At 62.4% G+C, this 12,456-nt stretch overlaps 1 protein-coding gene across 6 annotated transcripts in view; it reads left to right on the top strand.

Moving 5' to 3' along the window:
* The window catches only part of DOK7 (docking protein 7), a 38,040-nt gene that overhangs the window by 12,134 nt on the left and 13,450 nt on the right, over positions 1–12,456 (top strand). For 5 of the 6 annotated variants that reach the window (XM_044945575.2, XM_025290562.3, XM_044945574.2 and 2 more), the window contains one exon: positions 653–853. In XM_044945575.2, coding sequence (XP_044801510.1) covers positions 653–853 — 201 coding nt within the window. The remainder of the gene's footprint in view (positions 1–652; positions 854–12,456) is intronic. The other variant, XM_025290564.2, reaches the window with a different exon arrangement.

Genomic DNA, 12,456 nt, shown 5'->3' on the forward strand with positions numbered 1-12,456 from the left:
GGCTGGCCCCTCGGCTTCGGGGTAGACGCGGGGCTGGCGGGCACTGGCCGGGAGGCTGCCGTCCGCTCCTGGGCCTGGCTGCTCTGGGATGCACCCCTCTTCCAAGGTCCTTTCGAGGCTAGGGGGGGCCTTGTGAGGAGAGAAGAGCTCACCACTGCCCTCCTGAGGGGCTTCAGGGGCAAAGGGCTGAGCCTGAGGTGGAGAGGAGGTCTCGGGGAGCTAATTGTCATGCTCAGAGCTGGGGAGACCCTCTCGCTGGAGCGGGGAGGGCCTGGGGTTTCCTGCATGTCCCCGCGGCCGGGCTGGGACTCTCCAGAAGGGGCCGGAGGCTGGGCCTCCTAGGCCTCCGTGTGCCCATCTTTGGAATGGGACCACAGCAGCTGTGCTGTGTGGGGGGCGGGGTTTCTCAGAGGAGGCGCCCGAGGCCTCAGACTTACCAGCCGTGGCCTGTGTGCTTCTCCCGGAGCTTGCTGGGGTTGGTCCAGCCTTGTTAGGGTGGGAGGTGGGGGCGATCAGGGCGGGTTCCCTGAGGACGGGACAGAGTGGGGCCGTGGCACCGAGTGGCCCCGCCCTCGGGAGCTGACACCTGGGCTTGTGCCTCCTGGCTGCCGTCCGCTCCCAGCAACACCCTGTCGCCCCCGCCCCGCCCCAGTGCACAGGTTCCCCGTGATCGTGGCTCCGGGCACCAAGCTGGAGAGCGGCCCCGCCACCCTGCACCTCTGCAACGACATCCTTGTGGTGGCCAGGGACGTCCCCCCAGCCGTGGCGGGGCAGTGGAAGCTGTCAGACCTCCGGCGCTACGGGGCCGTGCCCAACGGGTTCATCTTTGAAGGCGGGACCAGGTGTGGATTCTGTAAGTACGGGCGTGGGCCGCGGGCTTGCTGGCCGGGCCGTGGCCCCAGAGCCAGCCCTCCCGCTTGCCCTGGCCTCTCTCGGGCCCGCAGCAGCCTGTGGTCTCAAAGAGGCTGATGCTTAGCCCCCAGCCCAGACCCTGCGCTTCTGGCCGGAGGCAGGGGTTTGGGGGCTGCGAGCGGCACCCTCCCGAACAAAGTCGGTGCAGGGCCGCCCGGGGGGCGGTTCAGGGCCCAGTCACAGGGCTTCAGAGCCGCTCAGCCGGGAAAAAAAGAGAACAGACGTGTCCACTGAGGCTATGCTTAGCAGACGCATCGGCTCTGTGAGCCCTGATCCCCCAACCCAGGCCGATATCAGCGATGAGGGCTGAATGTGGGGGCCCACCAGTGAGGCTGGGGGGCCCCCAGGGCCGAGGTGGCGTCCGAGGCCAGGTGAGCGCTGCAGGGAGCTGGCCTCCAGCCGGGAGAACGCACAGGCCCTCGGGTGGAGAGTTTGGGGTGCAGGGCAGCGGGGGGTGTGTTCCAGTGCCCCAGCCCGCTGTTCTCCCAGTGGAGGGGGCCACTGTGGGCCTGCGCTTGCTGTGGGGGCGGGGGACAGTCCCTCCGCTCCTCTGTCCGGAGGGTCCAAGCCTGTCTGTGGCTGCCCAGGCTGTTGTCCTGCCGAGTGCTGCCTGCTGGGCCGCCTTGATGACCATGGTCGCTGAGCTGGGCTGGAGGGTGCTGCTTGGGTGGGGGCTGTGCCTCACAAATCTGGTCAGCCCAAGACCCCAGACGCTGGTGGGGGGTCACAGACCCCTCCCTTGTGTGGAGGGCGATCGGGGCTCTGAGCTGGAGGTTACCTCTCTCCATCTCCCCCCCACCCTCTTAGAGAAGCACAGATCGCTGCCCAACCCACAGCCCCTGGAGAGGACAGAGCCGGCCAGGGGCGCCCACAGGGCCTGGCGCACACTCAGTGTGGTTAGCGGGAGGGGGTGCCCCCCGCCCCCCCTGCACTCGGGAGCTCGATCACGCCTGGATTTCTCTGGGTACAGGGAACGCACTTGAGGACATGGTCATACTGGAGGCTGGGCCTAAGGCCCTCATTCCACAAGGGTGGGGGTTGTGAGGCGGGACGGTTCCAGCGGGGAGCTGGGAGGACAGGTGAACAAGCAGGTGGGAGCTGCAGCTGAGACAGCCGGCCGCCTGCAGCCCCTGGATTTCGTGCTGATGGCTCGTCCTGGGCTCCAGGGAGATTAGACGCTCTGAGATGCTGCAGAGAGGTGGGGGGGGGGGGGGTGACGTGGCGGAGGTGCAGGCGGGCTGGGGGAGTGGGCGCTGTGGCACTGTGGCCCCGGGGCTGGCAGGGGGGCCACAGCCGGTGCCGGAAGGCCTTGCACGAGGCTTGGCCTGTGCGTTTTCCTGCCCGGGGGTTTCGAGCAGGAAGGAGAGCGCAGCTGTTGGCCTGTCCGCCCAGGGCTGGCGTGGAAGGCCCGCCCGGGTTGCCATCCAGAGTCCTCTCTGCCGGACCTTAGAGGTGCCGGCAGTGGGTGGGTGGGGGCCCTGGCCCTGCTCCGACCCCCTCCCTTGCATGGACAGTGGGGGGCAGCAGGCTGCAGCGCACTTGGTGTGTGTGGCCGCCCTTCCCTCCTGAGAAGGGAGGGGCCCTGGAGCTGCTGGGGGCCTCAGTGGAACAGAGACCAGCGTCCTGGCTGGACTGGTGGGACTCCCGGGGCTGAGACTCGGGCGGGTGGCCTGTGGCTGCCGTGAGGACTGGGGTGCAGGCCACGGCTGGTGCTGGTGTGTGCCCTCGAGCGGGGGCGGCCGGGAGGACCGGTTCCTTGGAGACTGTTTTATTTGCCCGGACGTAATGTAATAGAGTCCGCTGGATGTTTTTCCACCAGAGACCTCAGAGTTTAAAATTCCAGCTCTTGGTGTGGGTGGGCTCCTTCTCCGACCGTCGACGATTCCAGGCATCAGAAGTCGCGGGGCTTCTCGGGAGGGCGGAAGCTGCAACTCAGGCTGCTGAGTCCTGTCCCGGGCAGGCAGGCCAACAGCGTGAACTGTGGCTGGCCGCCCTGGGGCTTCTGTGCAAGGCCTGAGTTTGGGCCTTGGGCCCTGGGCGGGCCCGGCAGGTCTGCCCGAACCCGAGGGCTTCAGGGCGGGTTCTCCCTCCCACAGAAAGTCCCTCTTGAGGGTCCTCCTCTCCCCTCCAGACTCTCTGGAGGCCCCTGGCCAGCACTGGCCAGAGAACATGGTGGGCGCAGCAGGTGGCTGGGCCAGCCTTTCCCGACACTCTGCCACCTGGCGGGTCCCACGGGGCGCCGTTCTCCAGGGACACGACCCTCTGCCCCTGGCAGGGGCCGCGGCTCTGCCGGTTTGTAGACTGTCACCAGCTCGGGTGACGCAAGGCGGGGTGAGCAGGGACCGTGCAGCCCTGAGTGTGTGGTCAGAGCAGCAGTCCACTCAGGACGCGGGCCTCCTGGGAGGAGGGTGGCTGGTTCAGCTCTGGGGGCCACGTAGCGAATGACCGCATCCCACGCCTGAGAACAGCACAGTCTGCCCCTTCACCGTTCTGTCCAAATCAAGCCTGGCCGGGGCTGGGCAGGTCCTCCCCACCTGTTCCAGTCCCCAGGGGTCCCAAGTGTTCCCAGGCTTGTGGCCACATCCCTCCTGTCTGCTCTGGCTTCACGAGGTCCCACTTCACGTGGGACACAGGTCATTGGAGTCAAGGCCCCTCGATACTCAGGAGGGTCTGAGAGCCTTCACTTGGGCACACCTGCAGAGAGCCTTTTCCAGATAAGGGCCCAGTCGCAGGCTATAGAATGTGAGCCTATTCTTTGGGGCCACCATCCAGCCCATGACAAGGTCACCCCAACTCTGAAGGTGTCAGAATTCAGATCTCAGTGAGCCTGTGGGCCCTGAGTTGGAGCGGGGTTTAGAGTCACCAGAAGGCTCTGGAAGGTTCTGGATGAAGGAATTAACATCTCCTGCCTGGTCCCTGGGCCCTAGAGCCATGCCCCCAGACCACTCCGGAGAGCAGCGACGGGACCCTGGCCCCTTCACCCACACTGAGACACCAGTGACTGGCTGTCAAGAGAGGGCCCTGGGGAGTGTGGGGGAGGGGTCAGCACCCTCTGGGTGTCGGGGAGGGGTCAGGGGAGGGGGCTCCATGTGACTCTGGGTACCCCATGGGTGGACGTGTTCTTTCTGTGGCCTCCACGTGGATGGCAGCCTGATGAGATTCTTTGAACAGGAGCCCGAGGTCTCTGTCTGTGGGGTGATCACGGTGATATGTTTAGGGCTCCCAGGCAGGGGCAGGGCACACAGATGAGGGTGGCACAGAGATTTGGGGCACCTTCACCCATGACAGGCTCAGCCGCAGGGAGAGTGGTGGACCCAGGGGAGGGGGGGGCGGGCGTCCTGCCAGAGCCAGGAAGGCTTTGGGGAGGTCTGCGGGGCATTTGCACAGGGCCTAAGGGGGAATGGAAGCTTCTAGGACAGGGGCCAGGGGAAGCCCCTGTCTCTCACGTCGGCAGATCCTGTCAAGGACACTTCTGAGGCGTTTCCACTCCTGCGTGAGCTGGCTGTGGCCCCAAGGATCAGGGTCCTTGACTGCAGAGGGACTCCACGGGTGCTGGACGGTGGAGTCCAAGGCTGGCGCCCAGGCCTCTGCCCGCGGCTCCACCTCTCCTCCTCCCCGGCTCCTGGGGTCCAGCCCATGCTTGGAGAGCAGCGAGCATTGTAAATCATTTTTATAAAGTGAGTGTTCAGTTCAGTCCAGTTCAGTTGCTCAGTCGTGTCCGACTTTTTGCAACCCCATGAGCCGCAGCACACCAGGCTTCCCTGTCCATCTCCAACTCCCGGAGGTTACTCAAACTCACGTCCATTGAGTAGGTGAAGCCATCCAACCATCTCATCCTCTATCATCCCCTTCTCCTCCTGCCCTCAATCTTCCCCAGCATCAGGGCTTTTACCAATGTGTCAGTTCTCCACATCAGGTGGCCAAAGTATTGGAGTTTCAGCTTCAGCATCAGTCCTTCCAGTGAATATTCAGGACTGATCTCCTTTAGGATGGACTGGTTGGATCTCCTTGCAGTTCAAGGGACTCTCAAGAGTCTTCTCCAAAACCATAGCTCGAAAGCATTAATTCTTCGTGGATATATAAGTGAGTATAGTGAATATATATATATGTAACCAAGTATAGTGAAGCACCTGATGCGAAGAGCCAACTCACGGGAAAAGACCCTGATGCTGGGAAAGATTGAAGGCAGCAGGAGAAGGGGACGACAGAGGATGAGATGGTTGGATGGCATCTCTGACTCGATGGACATGAGTGTGAGCAAACTCCGGGAGATAGTGGAGGACAGTTCATGGGGTCACAAACAGCTGGGCGTGGCTTAGCGATTGAGCAACAAGAACAAGCAAGTGGGCACAGGGGGATACTCCGGAGCAGGAGAGACCGCCGTGCTCGCGTGTCCAGCGCTGAACTACCCTCGGCCGCCTCTGGTGGGCGTTGTGGTCCAGATGCTGGTCTTGCTGGAGCTGCTGGAGCCGTGGTCTCCAGCCTGGGAGTCTGGAGGAGGGGGGAATGTGTTCAGGGGATTCTCCGTGCCCGGCCCTGGGTGCAGGGTCGTGGGGAGCCCATGCTGCGCTGCGAAGGCTCAGGCTATGTGAGAAGACAAGGACGTTCGGAGTCCTCAGGGGTGCGAGGGGAGCCTGGAAGGGCCACAGGCTGGGGAGGCTGGGGAGGCCTCGCGGGCTAAGCCTGAATAGGGCCTCTGTAGGTTGAATAGGAGTTCAACTGAGCCTGGCTGCTGAAGGTAGGGTAGAGTGGAGGGAAGAGAAAAGGGGTTCCAGACAGACATTAGCGTGGCTGGCGGCAGGAACAGTGTGTGGGGGGACCCTGGTAGAGTGGCAGAGGTGAGGTCAAAGGCGGAAGCTGTGTCCCGGTTATGGGAGGCCCTGGAGGCTGGACCAGAGCTGGGCTGTGTTCCCAGGGTAGCAGGGAGCCCTGGAAGGTGCTGGAGCGGGATGGTGCCAGCAGCAAGCCTGTTGAGGGTGGTGGCTTTGGCCCCAGAGTGCTGGGGGGAGGGAGGCGGGGCATGAGGAGGCTGGGGGCGGGGCCTGCGGGTTCAGGAGCGTTAGGAAGGGGGTGGGAGGAGGGCCAGCTAGGGTGGGTGGCGAGGACACCGAGTGGAGGGTCTGTGGAGGTGGGCCTGGGCTGAGCTCCCGGGCTCGGCCCGTGGGAGGGGAAGGCCCCCAGGCAGGGTTCAGAGCCCGCCCAGAGCCAGGTCAGGTTTACCCCCGGAGGCGGAGTCTCCCTTTGGGTGTAGAGGCCCTGTCACACTTCGGACAGACTTGCGGTCAATTTCAGCCCTCTGCCCCGAGGTCCGTGCTCTCCAGGCTGGAGTCGGGGCGGGATCTGCCACCTTGCTGCAGCCCACGATGGCATGTGCAGCCGGGGACGGTTCTGGAGCCTTTGCATGTCCAGGGAGGCCAAGGTCACTCAGGGTCAGGGAGAGGGGCCTAAGGGTGGTAGTTAGCCTGCGAGGCCCCTGCAGGATGCCCTACCTAGTAGGGGGGCCCAGATCCACACACCAACCCTCAGCGGTGTGTGCACGTGCCCATTTACAGATGGGGACACTGAGGCACGGAGCAGCCCAAGACTTGCCCTAGTCTGTCTGTCTGAGCGAGGTGACCCCCCTCGGTGCCCAGTCAGCGCCTCTTGGCACCAGGACTGAGTGGGACAGGGCCCCTTCTGGCTCTCAGTGGCCTCCGGGACTCCTTCTCGGGGCATTTGGCTTCAGTCTGTCTTCTCCCAGGCCAAAAAGTGGGCCCAGTGCATCCTCAGGGACGGGCAGGGTGGCCTCGTGGGACCATCTGGACATGATGGCGTGCGAGCCGCATCCCACATCTTCACGTGGGAGAAAGGTGGTCCGTGGGCAGAAAGTGCGGCTCTCCCGAGGCCCCCAAGGATGAGTCTGACCCATCTCAGCCTCTCCAAGCCTCAGTCCCTCATCTGCACCGCCCCGGCTTCCTGTGCCCCTGCCTGGGAGGCGTGTACCACGTGGTGACCTGGACCCCAGCTTCGCAGCCTCTCGTGGGTCGGGACTGATGCACCGGCGGGTCTCTGGCCAAGGAGTGTCTGCTGCTGGTGCAGCCAGGCACCTGGGCCGTGGGTGACAGCATCCCCTAGAGGGGACCCCGAGTCTCACTCTCCCAGGGAGAGACTCTTCTGCTGGCCAGACTGCCCTGCAGGGACTGGGTGGGTGGCACCAGCCCCCACTTCCGTGATGGCTCCGGGCTGGCAGGCATGCTTGGCAGAATTCTCCCAGAGGTGGGCACTCTGTCTGAACAGTGTCCTTCCTACCTGGGCCTCCGAGTCTCACCTTGGCAGGCCCCAGGGGGTGGCAGGCACCATGCGGTGGGTGGGGCCTGGGTTTGGGTCTCCACCTGCTGTTCCCCAGCGTGCACCTCAGCTCCCTGTCCCCATGCAGGGGCGAGGACACCAGCTGACCCAGTCCACTGTCCTCCTGCACCCCTGGGGGACAGGGTGTAGGTGGGGAAGGGCAGGCCTTCTCCGTGGCCGAGTCATTCAGGACACCATTTCAGAGCAGGACCCTCAGCCAGCACTTGGGGAGACACAGAGGAAAGCAAGGTCCCAGGCTCGCCCTGAGGGGCCCCTCACCTGGGCAGGTGTCCAGTGCATCCCTGTGGGGGTAGTGGGGGGAGCGCTGGAGGAAGGTGGGTCACCAGTGAGTGGCTTTGGCTGGAGCAGGGTGTCGGTGGGTGACTGGGAGCTGGAGGCCAGCATCCACCCAGGGACAGAGTCCAGGGTCAAGGCTGACGCCCCTGCTATCTGCTCAGGGTGGAGTTGGGTGCCCCCCTTCCCGTGTGCAGGGGGCATTGTCAGGGTGATTAGGATGAGCTCCTGGCGTTTAGCGGGAGCTGCTCCGAGGATGTGAGGTACCTGGACCACGTGGCTGCATCCTGCTGGGTGGTGGCAGGGTGTGGTGGGGAGGTGCCTCGCTGGAGGGTGGGACAGAGCCTACTCTCCGGAGAGCTTGTTTGGTATTTGTCCTTGGTTTTGGTTCACCCTGGCCAAGTCCACACAATGCACACTGCACCGTTTAAGCCACTTTGTAGTTCAGTGGCAGTGAGCACATTCGTTCACATGGTTGTGCCCCCATCACCACCGACGTCCCCAGAACCTCATCATCGTCCCGAACTCTGTCCCCATCAAACACCAGCTCCATGCTGCTCTCCCCGCCCAGCCCCCACCCCTCATTCTGCTTTCTGCCTCTGAGTTTGACAACTCTGGGGACCTCATCTGAGTGGAATCACTCAGGATCTGTCCTTTTGTGACTGGCCTGTCTCACTTGGCTCAGCATCCTCACGGCTCATCCGCGTTCAGCAGGTGTTAGACTTTCCTTCCTTTTTCAGGCTGAATCAGATTCCACTGTATGGACGGACCACATTGTGTTCATCCATCCATCTGTCGATGGACACTTGGACTGTGTCCACATTTGGCTATTGTGAATGATGTCGCTGTGAACACGGGCAGGCAAATATCTCTTGGAGACCTTACTTTTAATTCTTTTGGGTGCGTGCCCAGAAATACATTTGCTGGATCAGATGGTGGTTCTTGGTTGAATGTTTTGAGGAATGGCCACACTGCTTTCCACTCTCCTGTATGGCGTTACGCTCCCACCAACAGTGTGCGAGGGTCCCAGTTTCTCCAGACCCTCACCAGCACTTGTTTTCTGTTTTGTTTCTGCATGTTGTTTAAATAGCACACCTGTTGTTTAAATAGGTTTAAATACCCACCCCTAGTGGGTATGAAATGATCAGGTGAGATTTAAACTTCATTTCACATGAACTTATTTCATCACACTTTGTTTCTTTCTCCCAAAATAGAGGCAGAGACAAATGAAACTTTAATCAGTAGATGTTTCACTCTATTAGGAAACTGCAAAATAACATCCCAAGGCTCAGCCAGCTTAGCTCTGCCAGCTTTCTGATTGATAACCAGTGCTGTGTGGACGGAGCTTTGTAGAACCTTCTCAGCAGGAAAGTCCTTCAGAGTCTCTGTCCCCGACTGGCCTTTGCTGTGTGGTCTTTGCCAGAAGAGAATGGAATTCTCTGAGGAGCTGGGGACACCGAGAACCAGGGACAAAGGTCTGGACACTGGAGATTAAAAAGAGGGATCAGCCTGGATCGAATCGGGCTTATCGGACGTTTGAAGGAAGGTTTTCTTTCTCACGGCTAGTGAATCTTCAAGTTGAACGTGATGCTTTCCCCCTGGAGATATTCTTCCCCAGAAGCAGTTGCATTTCTGACGGGAGTGAGGTTTGCTGCGCCCGCTATGACCCATAGCATCTGTCTCCAGAGTGAAAGGTGCCTGTGAACCTGCAGGTAGCCGCTTCCTGCTGGGCAGGATGCTCTCCTCCGAATCTTCATTTTCCATGTTACTTATTGCTGGGAGACAGATACCCCCAAACCTTAGCGCCGTTTCCTGGCTGCGACTCTGTGGGTCAGCGGTCTGCAGGGCTCCCTCTGCTCGGCGCGGTGGGCCGGAGTCACTGGGGCAGTGGCATTTGGTGGGTGGCCTGGGGCCCTGGTGCTGGCTACTGGCCGGGATGCCTCAGCTCTCCTCCGGGCCTTACCTTCCAACAGGACAACTCGGGGGGCTGATTCCAAGACAGGGAATCTGGGGGTTGCCAGCCCCTCATGCCTGGGCCCCAAACCCTGTAGAGTGTCCCTTCTGCCACTTCCTGTGGTCCAGAGCTCAGGGGAGGGGACTGGACCCGCTTCGGGGTGGAGTGGAGGCTTCATGGACATGGATGAGAGGAGGCGGGTGGGAGGGGCATGGTGGCCGTGACCACATCTGTTCAGTTCATTTGTCGCTCAGCTGTGTCCGACTCTTTGCAACCCCGTGGACCGCAGCACGTCAGGCCTCCCTGTCCATCACCAACTCCTGGAGCTTGCTCAAACTCATGTCCATCGAGTCGGTGATGCCATCCAACCACCTCCTCCTCTGTCGTCCCCTTCTCCTCCGCCTTCAATCTTTCCCAGCATCAGGGTCTTTTCAAATGAGTCAGCTCTTCCCATCAGGTGCCCAAAGTACTGGAGCTTCAGCTTCAACATCAGTCCTTCCAATGAACACCCAGGACTGATCTCCTTTAGGATGGACTGGTTGGATCTCCTTGCAGTCCAAGGGACTCTCAAGGGTCTTCTCCAACACCACAGTTCAAAAGCATCAATTCTTCGGTGCTCAGCTTTCTTTATGGTCCAACTCTCACATCCATATATGACCACTGGAAAAACCATAGCCTTGACTAGACGGACCTTGGTTGGCAGAGTAAGGTCTCTGCTTTTTAACATGCCGTCCAGGTTGGTCATAACCTTCCTTCCCAGGAGCAGGCGTTTTTCAGTCTCATGGCTGCGGTCGCCGTCCGCAGTGACTTTGGAGCCCTCCTGCACAAGGCAAGACGGGGCCAGGCTCTAGCTTTGCGCCCTCCTTGCGGACACACAAGCAAACAGGAAACGTGGAGACCCTTTCTTGGGGAGGGGCGTCTGGGAAGGGGCGGGGGCCTGGCTGCCTCCGCACCCTGCTCTTTCCGTCCACGCTCAGTGGGGGCCCCTCCTGGGGCTTGGCCCTGAGTTACACACTGGAGGCCACAGAAGGGCCAGAAGTGGTCCTGCCTCGAGGTGCTGGGCCTGGCGGCCTGGACAGCGTCCGCACAAGGGAGGGGAAGGGTCCCGGGTCTGCCCCAGAGGAGGGGTCCCATGAAAGTGTCGCCAGGAGCACAGGGGCCAGGGGCCAGGAAAGGCCACGTCACAGGAGCAGAGTCTCAACAGGAGAAGGGTGGTGACGTGTGGCTGAGGGCTGTCCTAGGCAGGGGGCGGGGAGGGGGCTTGCGGATGCGGCCGCCCCCGGGGAGGTATGCTAGGCAGGCCAGGTGTATTCGCTCCTCAAAGCCTGGGCTGGAGAGGGGAGCCCGGGTCAGTGGGCAGTCAGCGCTGGGTCTGGGCGGCCTCGTCTCTTGTTCACGAGGCTCGGGTGGGCCCTCAGAGACTCACGTCCCCCTTGGGAGGCCCTGGGGCTGCCAAGGAGGTGGGGTGGCGGCCGGTGCGGGAGCAGGAGCCCGCAGACGCCCTTGGAATGCCGCCGGCTCCGCTCCCTCCTGCGATGCAGTTTTTTATAGTCGGGGGACTGGCTGTGCCACCGCCGCTGCCAGCTGACCGTAGCTCGGGATGAGAGGCCTGGCCCCAGCTGAGCGGGGCGGCCAGGACAGGGCCTCCTCCCTGTCCGCCCGCTGTCGGCCAAGGTCCCGGCTTGAGTTCTTGGTCAGCACCACCCCTCCTCCCCCGGGGCCAGGAGAGAGAGACCCCGCCCAGCCCTGCGGGCAGCAAGCCTCAGGGGGCCCTAGAGGGGGCCCCTTGGGCGGGAGGGGGGTGCCCTCACTCTTGGTGCCCAGGCATGCCCCGCCCCCAGGGTCTCTGTTTCCTGTCTCTCCAGCAGGCGTGTCACCAGCTAGGGCCCTGGGGGGCCGCCCTGGGGCACAGCAGCATCGCCACGTGTGGGGCTGGCCCGGGGCCATGGAATCCGGGGCAGGCCAGCGTGACCAGGCTGGCTTCACTGTGCCGCTTCCCCGGCCCGCCCGCCCCACCCCGAGCACCCTCCTCCTCCGCGCGGGGGGCCAGCCTTTCTTTGGGCAGACGGCAAGGCAAGGCACGAGGGATTCTTGGGCAGTGACACCATGCCGGGCGTGCGGCCCGCGGACCCGGCGTCCCCATTCAGGAGGCCGCAGGACTCCATTCACGCTGGCGGGCTCCCTGCTGCCGCTCTCCATCCAGGCTCCCTGCTGGCCCAGGCGCCCCCTCCTCCTCTCCAGCCCTCCCCTGCCCCCCTCCCGGGGGCTAGGATCCTAGCCGGCCTCCCCCTCCGTCAACAACAGTGATCAACAAAACTTCAGTCACAAGAACAAAGAAGACTTTTGTCTGAGCCCCACCCGAGGACTGACCCGTAAGCCTGCTGGCCAAACGGCTCTGCAGAAGCAGGGGTTTTCAGCGGCTTTATTGGAGTTTATCTCGTCAGAACAAAGAGCGTTAAAGAAGTCAGGGTTACATGTCTTCACGGTTCCTCTTCCCCCGAAAGGACGACCGGCCCATGCCCAGCGCGTCAGCGTGGCCTGGCACCTGGGGAGGGATCTCACCCTGGACGGAGGACCAGCACTGTCCTTTTGAACACGGACGTTCTTTACGTCTGGTCAGGGTGCCCTTTTTTATGATCAAAGCAGATGTACAGTGTATGTTTGACAGGCTGCAAACAGGCGGCTTCAGTTAGCATCAAATTCAAGTTGACTCCTACGTGAGCCACAGTGACCTTCCTTTATCTCAAGATATGCGTGTTCCCTGGACCCTCTCTGTGGGTGAGAGTGCCGGGGTGGGGGTGCTCCAGGGCCCTCCACCCTGAGGACACGCCCAGGAAGAGGAGAGGCCTCAGAGGGGGCCAGGCCTCTCAGCACGGCCCCAGACGAGGAAGCCGGGCCCCACAGCCGCCTCCTCGGGGGTGCACCCGCCTCCCCCCAGAGGAGCGCAGGCCGTGGGGAGGGGCTGCCGG

The sequence above is a fragment of the Bubalus bubalis genome, chromosome 7, assembly GCF_019923935.1.
Source record: "Bubalus bubalis isolate 160015118507 breed Murrah chromosome 7, NDDB_SH_1, whole genome shotgun sequence".
Classification (NCBI taxonomy): domain Eukaryota; kingdom Metazoa; phylum Chordata; class Mammalia; order Artiodactyla; family Bovidae; genus Bubalus; species Bubalus bubalis.